Source organism: Oryctolagus cuniculus, chromosome 9, assembly GCF_051225735.1.
Source record: "Oryctolagus cuniculus isolate XC-2025 breed Fujian yellow rabbit chromosome 9, ASM5122573v1, whole genome shotgun sequence".
NCBI lineage: Eukaryota > Metazoa > Chordata > Mammalia > Lagomorpha > Leporidae > Oryctolagus > Oryctolagus cuniculus.
Genome location: NC_142875.1, coordinates 92,448,183 through 92,461,631, shown reverse-complemented (window position 1 = coordinate 92,461,631; position 13,449 = coordinate 92,448,183). Strand labels below are relative to the sequence as shown.

Here is a 13,449-nt window from a genome sequence, read left to right as displayed (position 1 = left end):
TACCTCTTTGTTTTTGTTGTGTTTTCTTTCTTTGGGGCCTTTTCTTCTGTATTTTTTTTTCCTTTAAACTCTAATGATTAACCTTAAATTTAGTGACCAGAAATAATCCCTGACTTTATTTCCAATGAGGTACATTTGATCATTTTATTCCAATAAATATTTTAATGTGAAAATAATTCTGAGGGGCTGGCACTGTGGTGTAGCGGGTAAAGCCGCCACCTGCAGTGCCAGCATCCCATGTGGGCGCCGGTCTGAGACCCAGCTGCTCCACTTCTGATCCAGCTCTCTGCTATGACCTGGGAAAGCAGTAGAAGATGGCCCAAGTCCTTGGGCCCCTGCACCCGCGTGGGAAACGCGCTCCTGACTTCAGATCAGTGCAGCTCTGGACATTGCAGCCAGTTGGAAAGTGAACCAACTCTCTCTTTCTACCTCTTATTCTCTCTGTGTAATTCTGACTTTAAATAAATAAATCTTAAAAAAAAATCTGAGACTTAAATACATATGTAAAGCAAATGGTTAAGGAAGAAAATTGATCTCAAGTTTTCTCAATAGGAAAAATAAGGAGGCTATTGACACTGTTATGCATTTTAGGACTTTTTTTAAGATTTAGTTAGTTAATTAGTTATCCTTTATTTTTTAAAGACAGAATGACAGGGGGAAAGAGCTCTCCCATCCACTTGCTCACTCCCCAAATGGTCACAACAGTCAGAGCTAATTCAAGCAGAAGCCAGGAGCCCAGAACTCCAGCCAGGTCTTCCATGTTGGCGGCAGGGGCCCAAATACTTGGGCAGTCTTTAACTGCTTTCCCAGGTGCATCAGCAGGGAGCTGGATCAGAAGCAGAGCAGCTAGCACTCAAATCAGTGCTCCAATATGGGATGACAGCATTGCTGGCAATAGCTTAATCTGTGCCACAACACCAGCCCCTGGGGTTTTGTGGGTTTTATTATTATTATTATTATTATTATTATGAAATGCCAGTTATTAATTTAGAATGTTCTGAGTTCCATGAAGAATTTTTACGAATTCAGAAATGTCTGTAAACAGTAATACACTGATAAATATATTTCACAATTAGCTCATCCAAGAAAAATGACCTTGATTTGTAGCATTTGCCAGTTCATAGTATAAATACTCTACCAGGCCAGCTAAGCTCCTGACGCGGAGTAGAGGTGAGAAGACATGTGTACAATGGACGCTCCTAGCTGGTATATACCATCTCCAGTACACCAGCACATAAAATCTCCTGATATGAAAAAGCAGATTTTCTCCATTGTTTCCACTTAATCCACTAGTTGTAAACTATTTAATGTCTTCAGAATGTGCCCAGTGGCCTTATCTATAAATTCTTCAAATTATATGTGTATGTCCAGATCAAGTTCTGGATTTTATTGTCATAACAATATGTATAATTTTAGACTTAAAGGGAAAAGATGATGATCATAAAAATTCTTATGTTCATCAAATATATAAGTATATTTACTTAATATAAAAGTAGCTTAAACCATACATATATAGTTCAGTAGCAATTACATTTATAACATTTCATCTTAGAGGCTCAGATAGAGCCAGAAGAAAAAACTCAGGAAAGTAATGTTTTTATACTGTCTTTTCTAATTCCCAATTCCCTATACATTCATTTGCAAATAAAGAATCTTTTCATAATCCTGAACATTCAATTGAATGTCATCACAGTATACAGTATAACAAAACTCAGTAAAACAAAGGCAAAATATATTGGTAAAATATTTTGTTGAGCTGTCAGTCCAAACTTAGAATGATTCAAGTTTTAGAAAAAAATTCTGCTTTGACCCTGAAACATGGCATTGGCAAATCTGTGTCACGGTGTGTTGGGGAAATGCTGTAGGTAACAGATCTTGTTGACCACAAATGGAAGCTAAAATCAGACTCCTCATTAATGTTTTTAAGGTTCATGAGATAATTGTAGAATCTAAAGCAAGTAATTTTTAATGGTAATTTTTCTCCACAGAACTGAATCTCTTTTTTACATCTCATGTATATTTCCATTTAAATTGTGACATGACAGCAAGTACAGATCTTTTAACATGTACAAAAGTGAATAAAAGGATCTGTAACATATTAAGTCTCATGGAGATCATAATACTTTTCACATGATTTAGGTTACAAATAAATCAAGTATAACATTTCTGGGTTCTGGTTCAAAGAAAATATGTTTTATCTGATATCCTTTCAACTTGTAGCTTTCCCAGGAAGCTATTGATGACAGTGTGATCAAAATGTCATGTTGTTTTTATAAGAAAGGAATGTTGAGTCATACAGACATATGTTACTGTCTACAAGACTTTAAGTATTTCTAGGTAGAACTAAGCTTTTGACGCAGAGCTATTGATTACATCGATCAACTTTGATACCTGAAAAATACTTAATACATAATAAATTATGATTAATGTTTTAAAGCAGAATCCCTCCTTAATTTTAAATTTCTTTGACTTTTGACAATATTTGTATTTCAGAGAAAACTTGTTTCCATGAAATTTATTTTCTGTGGGTGTTTTACATAATTTTTAAGTCTTTATCAAAATATTGGTTGCCACATATAATTGCACAAATTAAAATAGAGCACAGGGAGTCACAGATTGAAACAAACATTGGATTTAGCTTCTCTGTGTCCTGCCTTTCCCACAATCCTCTTCACAGCCCTTGAGCCTCACCATGTCCAGAGGCCAAAGCCTCAGTAGTTAATACTGAATTGTTTTGCCATCTCATTTACATTGTTAACGTTGAATGCTACCAGTTACTTATATCAGTTTTGTATTTCAACAGATTTATGGAAAATTTACAAACAGAGATTCAAGAAATGGAATTCCTCCAGTTTTCAAAAGGTTTGAGTTTCATGAGGAAAGAAGACTTTGCAGAGTGGCTACTGTTTTTCACTAACACTGAAAATAAAGACATTTATTGGAAAAATGTGAGAGAGAAGTTGTCGGCAGGAGAGGTTGGTATGCCCTTTTATTATGCATGTGACAAGGATGAAATAATAAATTAGACATGTCAAGATAATTAAATGAAGTAACTTTACATTAACCAAGACTATGTTATTTTCTATTATTTAAATATAAAATCAAGTTGAGGTACATTTCTTGCATACTATTTTGCATTAATGAGCAAAATGAGACAGAATCAGTATAGCAACCATGAATTGCACTTCCAGTAGAGTCAGGAATAAATATCCACTATTAGTACTATTATTTAATAACATTCTAGAAATCTTAGCCAGTGCAAATGAACATCATTTTTAAAATGCATAAAAGTTTGAAAGAGGGTAAAGTTGTCTTTGTTTACATATGATGTAATTATATGCCTAGAGAACCCAAGAGAATTGTTGAAAAACCATTAGAGGCCGGCGCCACGGCTCACTAGGCTAATCCTCCGCCTGCAGCACCAGGACCCTGGGTTCTAGTCCTGGTTGGGGTGCTGGATTCTGTCCCAGTTGCTCCTCTTCCAGTCCAGCTCTCTGCTGTGGCCCGGGAAGGCAGTGGAGGATGGCCCAAGGGCTTGGGCCCTGCACCCGCATGGGAGCCCAGGAGGAAGCGCCTGGCTTCTGGCTTCAGATCGGTGCAGCATGACGGCTGTAGCGGCCACTTGCGGGGTAAACCAACGGAAAAAGGAAAACCTTTCTCTCTATCTCTCTCTCTCTCACTGTCTTACTCTGCCTGGCAAAAAAAAAAAAAAAGAAAGAAAAAAAAGAAAAAGAAAAACTATTAGAGAGTTGGGCATTTGGCCTAGCGGTTCAGATAACATTTAAGACACCCGTGTTGCATATTGAAATACCAACTCCACTCCCATTTTCAGTTCCCTGCTAATGCTCGCCCTGGAAGATAACAGTGATAGCTTATGTATTGAGCTCTTGCCACCCGTGTAGGAGACCTGGATTGAATTCCCAGCTCCCAGTTTCAGCCTGACCCAACCCTGGCCATTGAGGAGCGAACGAGCAGATAGCAGCACTCTTTCTCTCTCTCTCTCTCTTTCTCACACTCACCCCCTTTCTCTGACTCTCAAATAAATAAAGATACTGTAGGGGCAAGCATCTGGCAAAGCAGTTAAGGGGTTTGGGATGCCCCTGTCCCATATCGGAGTGCCTGATTGGAGTCAACTACTCTTCTTCCAATCCAGCTTTCTGCTGATGCACACCCTGGGAGGCAGCATATGATGTACATGGGTCCCTGCCACACTCATGGGAGATCAAGATGGAGTTGGATTTCCTGGTTTGTCCTGGTCCAGCTCCCAATGTTGGGAACATTTAGAAAACGAACCAGTACATGGAAGATCTCTCTGCCTTTCAAATAAAATTAAATGTTTAAATGTTTAAATAATATTGTAAACTATTAGAAACAATAAGAATTCAATAAAATGCCAATTGGCATGCTAATATATAAGGTATAGCTGTCCTATGTACAAATTATATTAGAGATCTATGGCCTGGGAAAGCAGTAGAAGTGGCCTAAGTCCTTGGGCCCCTGTAGCTGCGTGGGAGACCCAGAAGAAGCTCCGGGCTCCTGGCTTCAGATCAGCTCAGCTCCGGCTGTTGCAGCCATGTGGGGAATGATCCAGTGGTTGGAATACCTCTCTGTCTCTACCTCTCTCTCTAACTCTGTCTTTCAAATAAACAAAATCTTAAAAAAAATTAGAGAATACATTTAAATTAGAAAATATGATGGCATGGGGCTGGCATTTTAGCACAGCAGGTTAAGCTACCGTATGCAATGCCAGCATCCCATTTGGGTGCCAGTTTGAGTCCTGGCTGCTCTACTGATCCAGCTCCCTGCTAATGCACCTAGGAAAGCAGTGGAAGTTATCCCAAGTACCTGGGCCCCTGCCAGCCATGTGGAGGACTCAGATGCGTTCCGTGGCTGCTAGCTTCGGCCTGGCCCAGCCCCAGCTGTTGTAGCCATTTGGGTATTAAATCAGCAGATGGAAGATCTCTGTCTCTCTCTGTCTCTGCCTCTGTCTCTCTGCAACTCTGCCTTTCAAATAATAAATCTTTCAAAAATATAATGGCATGCATGTGTATGTATATATGAGTTATATGAAATTATCACCAAGCTAGTAGTAGTAATTAGTGTACAATGATGAATTTTCAAGTAATTTTTACTTTCTTCCTTTATACATTTTTGTATATTGTTACACAAAAATGTTTTTGGAATAGGTATGTATTTTTGTATGCAGCTTTTTGAAAGGTTATTTCTATTGTGAGGAAAAAAGATAATACAATATAATGGAAGGTTATATTTATATTTATAACTGCAATAGAGATATATATATAACAATTAAGAGTAAATTTAACAAGAAGTATATGAAGAAAACTTTACAGTCTTCTTTCTTTTTGACAGACAGAGTGCACAGTGGGAGAAAGAGACAGGGAGAAAGGTCTTCCTTTTCCGTTGGTTCACCCCCCAAGTAGCTGCTGTGGCCGGTGCGCTGCAGCCGGCACACCACGCTGATCCAAAGCCAGGAGCCAGGTGCTTCTCCTGGTCTCCCATGTGGGTGCAGGGCCCAAGGACTTGGGCCATCCTCCACTGCACTCCTGGGCCACAGCAGAGAACTGGACAGGAAGAGGAGCGACAAGACAGAATCCGGCACCCCGACCGGACCTAGAACCCTGTGTGCCAGCGCCACAGGCGGAGGATTAGCCTGTTGAGCTGCAGCGCCAGCCAACTTTACAGTCTTGCTGGATATTTTTAAAATTGTCTAAATAGACAAGTAGAGGCATTCCCTATTATTGAGTAGGAAGAAGCCTTACTATTATAAATGTAGTCATGCATCACTTAGTGACAGGAATACATTGTCAGAAATGCCTCATTAGATTATTCCATCATTGTTTGAATATCACAGAGTGCATTTAAACAAACCTGGATAGTATAGCCTACTACACACCTACAGTCTATGAAATAGATGAGTATATGGCATAACCTATTACTCCTAGGACCATGATAAATAACACAAAATTAAATCAAGCACAAGAGAAATGATGAAATCAAGAGACAATAAATGCAAGATGTATGAGGCTGCTGCTGGCATAATACAGCTTACTCTTTTACAGTCAACTTTTTTCTTAAAAACAAAATATGCCCTAAAATAATAATTTAATAATACATATAGTGAATACATAAACCAGTAAAAGGTTTATCAAGCATTATGTATACATCAGGTGTATTTACATCAGCATCACCACACACACATGAGTACTTCACTAGGCAACAGGAATTTTTCAGTTCCTCATTATAATCTTAGGCTACCATGGACGTATGGTGTGGTCCATCATTGGCCAAAACACTGATATGTGGTGCATGTCTGTGTAGCAGTTCTCCCTTCAGTTGGGTAGAAGGCCCTGCCCACATAGTTGCTCTGAGATCCAGATCTCAAAGGCTGTGCTGTCTTGGGGTTCCGTCTTAGGAGTACCATCCTCAGAGACTATGGAAGGAAAGGCAAAAGGGGAGGGGAGAGTATCACATTCCAGATATTAAATGTCTGGACCTGGAAATATCACAGGACACTTGGCTGTTGACCAAAATAACCCCACCTAAATGCCAGGAGACCAAAAAGTGAAGTTTTTCATATGTGCAGAAATCAGAAAAGAACCAGATATGAGTGAACACCAATGGGTCTCAGTAAAAATACCTTTGGATTCTTGGTAGGGAACTAGACAAGCTATAAAACTTCATATGAAAAGAATATTAAGATATTAAAATGTTTTACCAAGCCTTGGAAACTAAAATAATTGGTTACTGACAGTGAAACAAAAGATCAAATATGCAGACAATATATAAAGTCCAGAAATAGAATCAAATACTCATACACATGGAAACTTAGTATACGTAAAATAGTATTTCAAATTGCTTGAATAAAAGAATTACTTTTTAAATGGAATTAGGAAAATTCAGTGGCCATCTGAGGGAGCAAATTAATGTAAATCTCTACATTAGTCATTACTTGAAAATAAATTCCAAATGGATGAAAAAATAAATGTTAAAGAGAAAAATGGAACTTAATAGATACAGAAGGAACTTGTATCATTTTAGAGTGTATCATCTTAGAGTGGGATATATCTCTTTCTAAGCAAATTCCAGATGCTTTCAAGGAAAAATTGATAAAATTACTAGCTTAAAAATTGGAGTTGGCATCGTGGTGCAGCAAGCTAAGCTGGCAGTTGGGACAACCTGTATCCCACATGAGATTGTTGGTTCAAGTCCCAACTATTACACACTTCCAATCGAGCTTCCTGCTGATGCACCTAGGGGGCAACAGATGATTGCCCAAGTACTTGGGTTCCTACCACCCATGTGGCAGACATGGATAGAGTTCCTGGCTGCTAGCTTTGGCCTGGCTCAGCCCTGACTATTTAAAGCATTTGAGAAGTGAACCAGCAGATGGAAGATTTTGCTTCCTCACTCTGTCACTCTGCCTTTCAAGTAAATAAATAAATCTTTTAAAAAAAAATAAATTCTTTTGTCTCCCCGAGGCCCCAGAAAAGTTATAATCAAAGTCAAAAGAAAATAATTTTTAAATGGGTGAGAAACAATAGCTAAGATATGGAATCAACCCAGATATCCATCAACTGAAGACTGGATAAAGAAATTATGGTATATATAAACTATGGAATACTACACAGTAGTAAAAAAATGAAATCCTGTCATTTGCCACAAAATGGATGCAACCAGAAAGCATTATACTTAGTGAAATAAGCCAGTCCCAAAAAAGACAAATACCAGATAATCCTTCGGGTCTGTGGTAACTAATAGTGTACCTAAAAGGTAATCTAAAAGAGTGGAATTGATACTTTGAGATGCAATGGTGTTGAACAGTAGTCTTGACTGTTGAGAAGAGAGTTTTTTTTTCCTTCATACTATTTGTTGAACTCTTTACTTAGTGTATGGCTAATCTTATGAGTATAAAGTTAACTGAAAATAGATCTTTATAAAAAATAAGAATGGAAATAGGAGAGGGAGGAGGAAGAAGGATGGGAGTGTGGGCAGGAGGGAGAGTAGAGTGAGAGAAATCAGTATGTTCCTAAATTTGTATATATGAAATGCATGAATTTTGTATACCTTAAATAAAATGTAAAGTGTGGGTAAGAGAGGGAACTACTGAAATCATATGTAATAGACCAATTTCCATAATTAATAATGGGGTCTTAAAAACAAAGCCCATAAATATCAAGACATTTGAGGGATCTGGGATTTTTCCTTATTTGCTATAAAACAGGATCTTGAAAATCAGTGTAAAATGAATCTTAATGAAGAATGGGATGGGAGAGGGAGTAGGGGTGGGATGGTTTGGGGGTGGGATAGCAGGTATGGGGGGAAGAACTACTATAATCCAAAAATTGACTTATGAAATATATAATATTTATTAAATAAAAGCTTTCTATAAGAAAAAGAAAATCAATGTGCTATTAATACTTACAAAAAGTACCTAAGACTTTATCTATCTTCAAATTAGCCTGTATGGTTTTTTGGATACTTGCAGAATAGACAGCACTGTTGAGTCAAGACAAAGGACTGTTGATCACATAACAAGAGCTTGAGCATGACATTGGTGTTGGTTCCCCCTTGCCTCCCAACTCCCATGGAAGTGTTGCTGAAAGGCCCAGCTGGATGCTTCTCCAGAAGAGGATTTCCAGGACAGCTGAGGACCTCATCTCAGCAATCTCAGTTTTTTTTAAGGTTGATTCATTTATTTGAAAGGCAGAATTACAGGCAGAGAGAGGTAGAGTCAGAGGGAAAGGTCTTCCATCTGCTGGTTCACTCCCTAAAAATGGCCACAACAGCCAGAGCTGGGTTAATCTAAAGCCAGGAGCCAGGAACTTCCTCTAGGTCTCCCACACAGGTACAGGGGGCCAAGGTCTTAGACCGTCTTCTGCTTCATTCCCAGGCGCGTTAGCAGGGAGTTGGATTGGAAGAGGAGCAACCAGGACCCAATCGGCACCCATATGGGATGCCAGCACTGCAGGTGATGACATTACCTTTTAGGCCACAGTTCCTGGCTCCTGGTTTTGGCCTGGCCCAGCCCCAGCCATGACAAGCATCTGGGGAATGAACCAGCAGATGGGAGATACCCTCTCTTGCTCACTCTCCCTTCCCTCTTCCTTCCCTCTTTTGCCCTCCCCCCTTTCATATAAATAACTTTTTTTTAAGTTTGCAAAGATAAAATTCCATAAAATTCACAGAAGCTGAGAGAGTGGTGATTGAATGAAACCTCACATCTGTAGAAAGCATGATTCTAAATATCCGTATCAAAAGAAACTTTTTTCACACAGGGAAGAATTGAAATCATTTGGGCCAAGGTTCAAACTCTGGCCATTTCACTAGGTAAACCATGGGCAAATTATTTACCCACTGAAAGGTTACTTGCCTAAGACTTACAGAGGCTACGAGCATACACCTAACAAATGGCAGAAGTGGAATTTTATCATTGGTCCATAGGGCTCCAATACCCAGTGTTGCATCCACTGATCAGACTGAGGTGGACCTCTTAACTGTGTATTAGTCCCCTTGGGCTGCCCTAACAGAATACACAGACTGGACAGCTTATGAGAAATCCATTTCCCCACAGTTCTAAAGGTCCAAGATCAAGATGCCAGGGTTCCAGTTTCTATTGAAGCCCTCTCCTTAGCTTGCACGTAGCACCTTCTCACGGTGTCTTGTCCTGACCATTTCTTCGTGCACACACATGGAGATAGCGAGAACAGGTGAACTGTGGTGTCTTTTTCCTGTTCTTACACTCACACCAGTTTCACCAGATTGGGAAGTCCCACCTGATGGCCTTATCTGTCCTTCATTACCTCCTTACAGGGCGTGTCTCCAAATACAGTCACACTGGGAGTTAGTGCTTCAGCACAGGGATTTGGAGGGGTTGCAGTTCAGCCTGTAACATGGGGCCACCTCAAGGTTTACACTGCAAAACCCTCGACAGACCCCATTCACAGTGTGCTGTCTGCACTGCAACCCTGCTGTTCTCTTGAGGTTCTTCCTGATCTCTTCGACCCATAATTATCTGACTCTGCACCTTGAACATTTTAATAGATTTACTTGGAGAGAGTGAAGTTTACAAGCTTTATGATAGAAAATAAGACTCAGTTATAAGATTATTTAATGTATTTATAAAATTGTAATAAACACTCTTTGTTTTATTAGAGTATTAGTTTGGATGAATTCAAGTCATTTTGCCATTTTACCACTCACTTGGAAGACTTTGCTATCGCCATGCAAATGTTTAGCTTAGCTCATCGCCCTGTCAGACTAGGTAAGTTACATGAATCGTTTTATTTTCATCATCTATAAACAGTTTCACTCAATTCTTCTACTGGATGGTAGCAATCAAGGAGCTGGCTATCAGTAAAATAATTCATTGGCCTTTTAATTCAACATAAATACAACACTAAGACTCCCAATTTAACATTTATTTTATTTGCTTCTATTTCCTCACTCTCTGAAAAAGGATGTACTTAAATACGTGTGTTTAAAGCCTTGATTCAACTAAAGCAGCCTACTTGTGGTTATTCTTGTGGCATTTCCAGCCAAATTCATGATTTTAATACATTCTTTGTGGTATTTTGTGTTTCACTTCCCAAATAATAAAAATTGAGCTTTGTTTTCACTTATAAATAATGCAAATTTAGATTTAATTCACCTTTGACTGTTTCACGTGGTTGATGAATTACTTTGTTTTGTTTGCAGCTGAGTTTAAGAGAGCTGTGAAAGTAGCAACAGGACAAGAGCTCTCCAACAATATTTTGGATACCGTCTTCAAGATCTTTGATTTGGATGGTGATGAATGTCTTAGTCACGGAGAGTTTCTTGGGGTGCTAAAAAACAGGATGCATCGGGGTCTCTGGGTAACAACTTTTGAGTTTCAAAAAACTATGTTTCCATGTTTTCACACTGGTCTTAAACATAGAGTTTGGGCAAAAGCAGAGTCTTAAAAGGAGTTTTCATCACTTACAAAAAGATGGTGAGGTACACTTCACTGAAATAATTTTTACAAATGGATACATTTGTCTTTGCCTTTAAAAACAAAAAATCTGAATCTAATCAGAAACCATACCCTAGGATTTAACTTTGAACTCTGTACTTAGACATACCTAGGTTCCAAATCCCAGCCCTACCGTTAAGTAGAAAATAGTAGCATTTTCATAAAATAAACCTCAGCTTCATTATTATTCAAATTCACATATTAGTCTATACATGTGGGACAAACCAAACTTAGAATCTTGTTTAAAGTCTGCTAAAAACACTCTCGTGAAAGAAGTCTGCAAAGGGAGAACGAGAGCCCAGAGAGCATGCACGTGGCAGGTAGGCTGTTAGGCTAGGAGAAAGGTAGGAGTGATGAGGAAAAGAATACCGGGCCAGTCATGGAAACAAAGCTATTTATTACAACTTCAAAAAGCAAATTCAGGGGCCAGTACTGTGGCAAATAGCGAGTAAAGCCTTCTAAAGCCACCACCTACAGTGCCAGCCTCCCATATGGGTTCCCATTCGGGACTCGGCTGCTCCACTTTCAATCCAGCTCTCTGTTGATGGCCTGGGAAGGCAGCAGAAGATGGCCCATGTGCTTGGGCCCCTGCACCCATGTGGGAGACCTGAAGAAGCTCCTGGCTCCTGGCTTCAGATTGGCCCAACTCTGGGCATTGTGGCCATTTAAGGAGTGAACAGCCTCTGCCTCTCTGTAACTCAGCCTTTCAAAAATAAATACATAAATCTTTAAAAGAAAAAAAAAAGCAAATTCAGTCTTCTGCAACAAACAATTTATGAAAAATGAGCCCTATTTTCATTAACAAACATGTTTTATAGGCTTTGTAGCCATTGAACATCCCATTGTTAATCTTATTCCTGGAAATTAAACCCATCTTTGCAGTTAACAATTTAATGCACCTAGGAACTCTTTCTAGCTTCTTTTTAAAAAAAAATTAGAGCTATAAATTAATTATAGGAATGAGAACATACATAATCTAAAGTAGACGTTTGCTTCCATTTGGCTGATTTCCAGAAATACCATGCTCCTATGGTCAGCAGGATCCAAAAGTTTTCTGACTTTTACTTTTCCATTTTACTGAGTGAAGTAATCCACTAAGCACTTAAGTGAATCAGATTATTGCTCCCTAAAGTTTTTCATCAAATATACTGTGACTTAGTATTTCTTTCTTTTTAATTTTAGCTAAGCTTACGTCAAAATTTTAGTCTTACAATTTTTATTCTATCTAGCAAGATTAAGTTTACCAGCACAAGGGAAACATAGAATACCCCAAAGGGGGAAGTATTATAAAGCAATCAAGTTTTCAAGCCAATATATTAAGGAGGATGGCCTAAGTCTTCACTGTCTTCCAAATCCAGTAATGCTTCATTACTCTGCCTCCATTCCTTAGTTAACTGTCAGGATAGTCTCTGTCACATTCACTTTGTTTCTCTTACCCTTATGTCGGAGTTCTGTTGCAGTCACTGTTCACTACGTAAATCCCCCCCCAACTACTTTTTGGAGGAGTGTAGGAAAGCAGTTAACAGTAATGTAAAGTACACATGAAATATTGTTTAACTTTGCAGAAAATAATGCCTTGATTTTTACTTTTTGTTAACAGGTACCACATCAGCAAAGTATACAAGAGTATTGGAAATGTGTGAAAAAAGAAAGCATTAAAGGAGTAAAAGAAGTCTGGAAACAAGCTGGAAAAGGCATTCTTTAAAAATAATAGTAATATAGTGTCATACAAGTATTGCTGCAAATGTCAGAACTTCAGAAATTTTTTCAATCACTAGCTTCTTAAGTCTTCATTAACTTCCTTTGTCATGTAAAGGTGCCTTGTATTTGCTTTCTGATTGAATAATTTCTAAGTTTTCATTAAAGAACTTACTAGAAAGAAAAAGTATTATTTTATAATCAACATGGCCAGTATCAGTTCCAGAAGTTGTGAGGTTCCTAAAAGGGAAAATGAAGTTTAAGACTTATTTTAGATTTTTCTCATCTATATCTTTTTCTCAGAAATTCCTATAGATTTTATTTCAGTTAGTTGCATATAGTTATCTTAAAATAATATGTAAATTTTAATGTCCTATCTGGAAACAGAATAAAGTATTTCCATAGATACAAAAAGTATGGAGGTGCTTTTTATTTTACATGTATTTTTAAACCTACATTTTTAAAAAATGTAAATGTTCATCCCTTGCCAGCCTAATTAGTTCATGTTCTTAAAAAGGATGTAATTAGGAGAATCTTGACCACAAGATCAAGGCATTATGGACTGTACTGGATTTTGGAAAAATGTTTAAATGACACTAAAAATTAATTGGCACTGAAGAAAATGTAAAATGTATTAAGATGACACTTTTAAAAATATGGTAAAGAAAAAGTTTCAAAAACAGGTAAGAAAATAATACAATATTTTCTCACATAAGAAAATGGCAAATAATTACAGCCAG

The 13,449-nt window shown here is 38.1% G+C and overlaps 1 protein-coding gene across 1 annotated transcript in view; it reads left to right on the top strand.

Moving 5' to 3' along the window:
* MICU2 (mitochondrial calcium uptake 2) overlaps window positions 1–13,123 on the top strand; it is a 158,608-nt gene extending 145,485 nt beyond the window's left edge. Inside the window, exons 9-12 of the mRNA XM_070049155.2 lie at window positions 2,804–2,975; window positions 10,174–10,282; window positions 10,717–10,874; window positions 12,612–13,123. Of these exons, the coding sequence (XP_069905256.1) occupies window positions 2,804–2,975; window positions 10,174–10,282; window positions 10,717–10,874; window positions 12,612–12,716 (544 nt within the window). The 3' untranslated portion in view covers window positions 12,717–13,123. The remainder of the gene's footprint in view (window positions 1–2,803; window positions 2,976–10,173; window positions 10,283–10,716; window positions 10,875–12,611) is intronic.
* The last annotated feature ends 326 nt before the right edge of the window (window positions 13,124–13,449 follow it).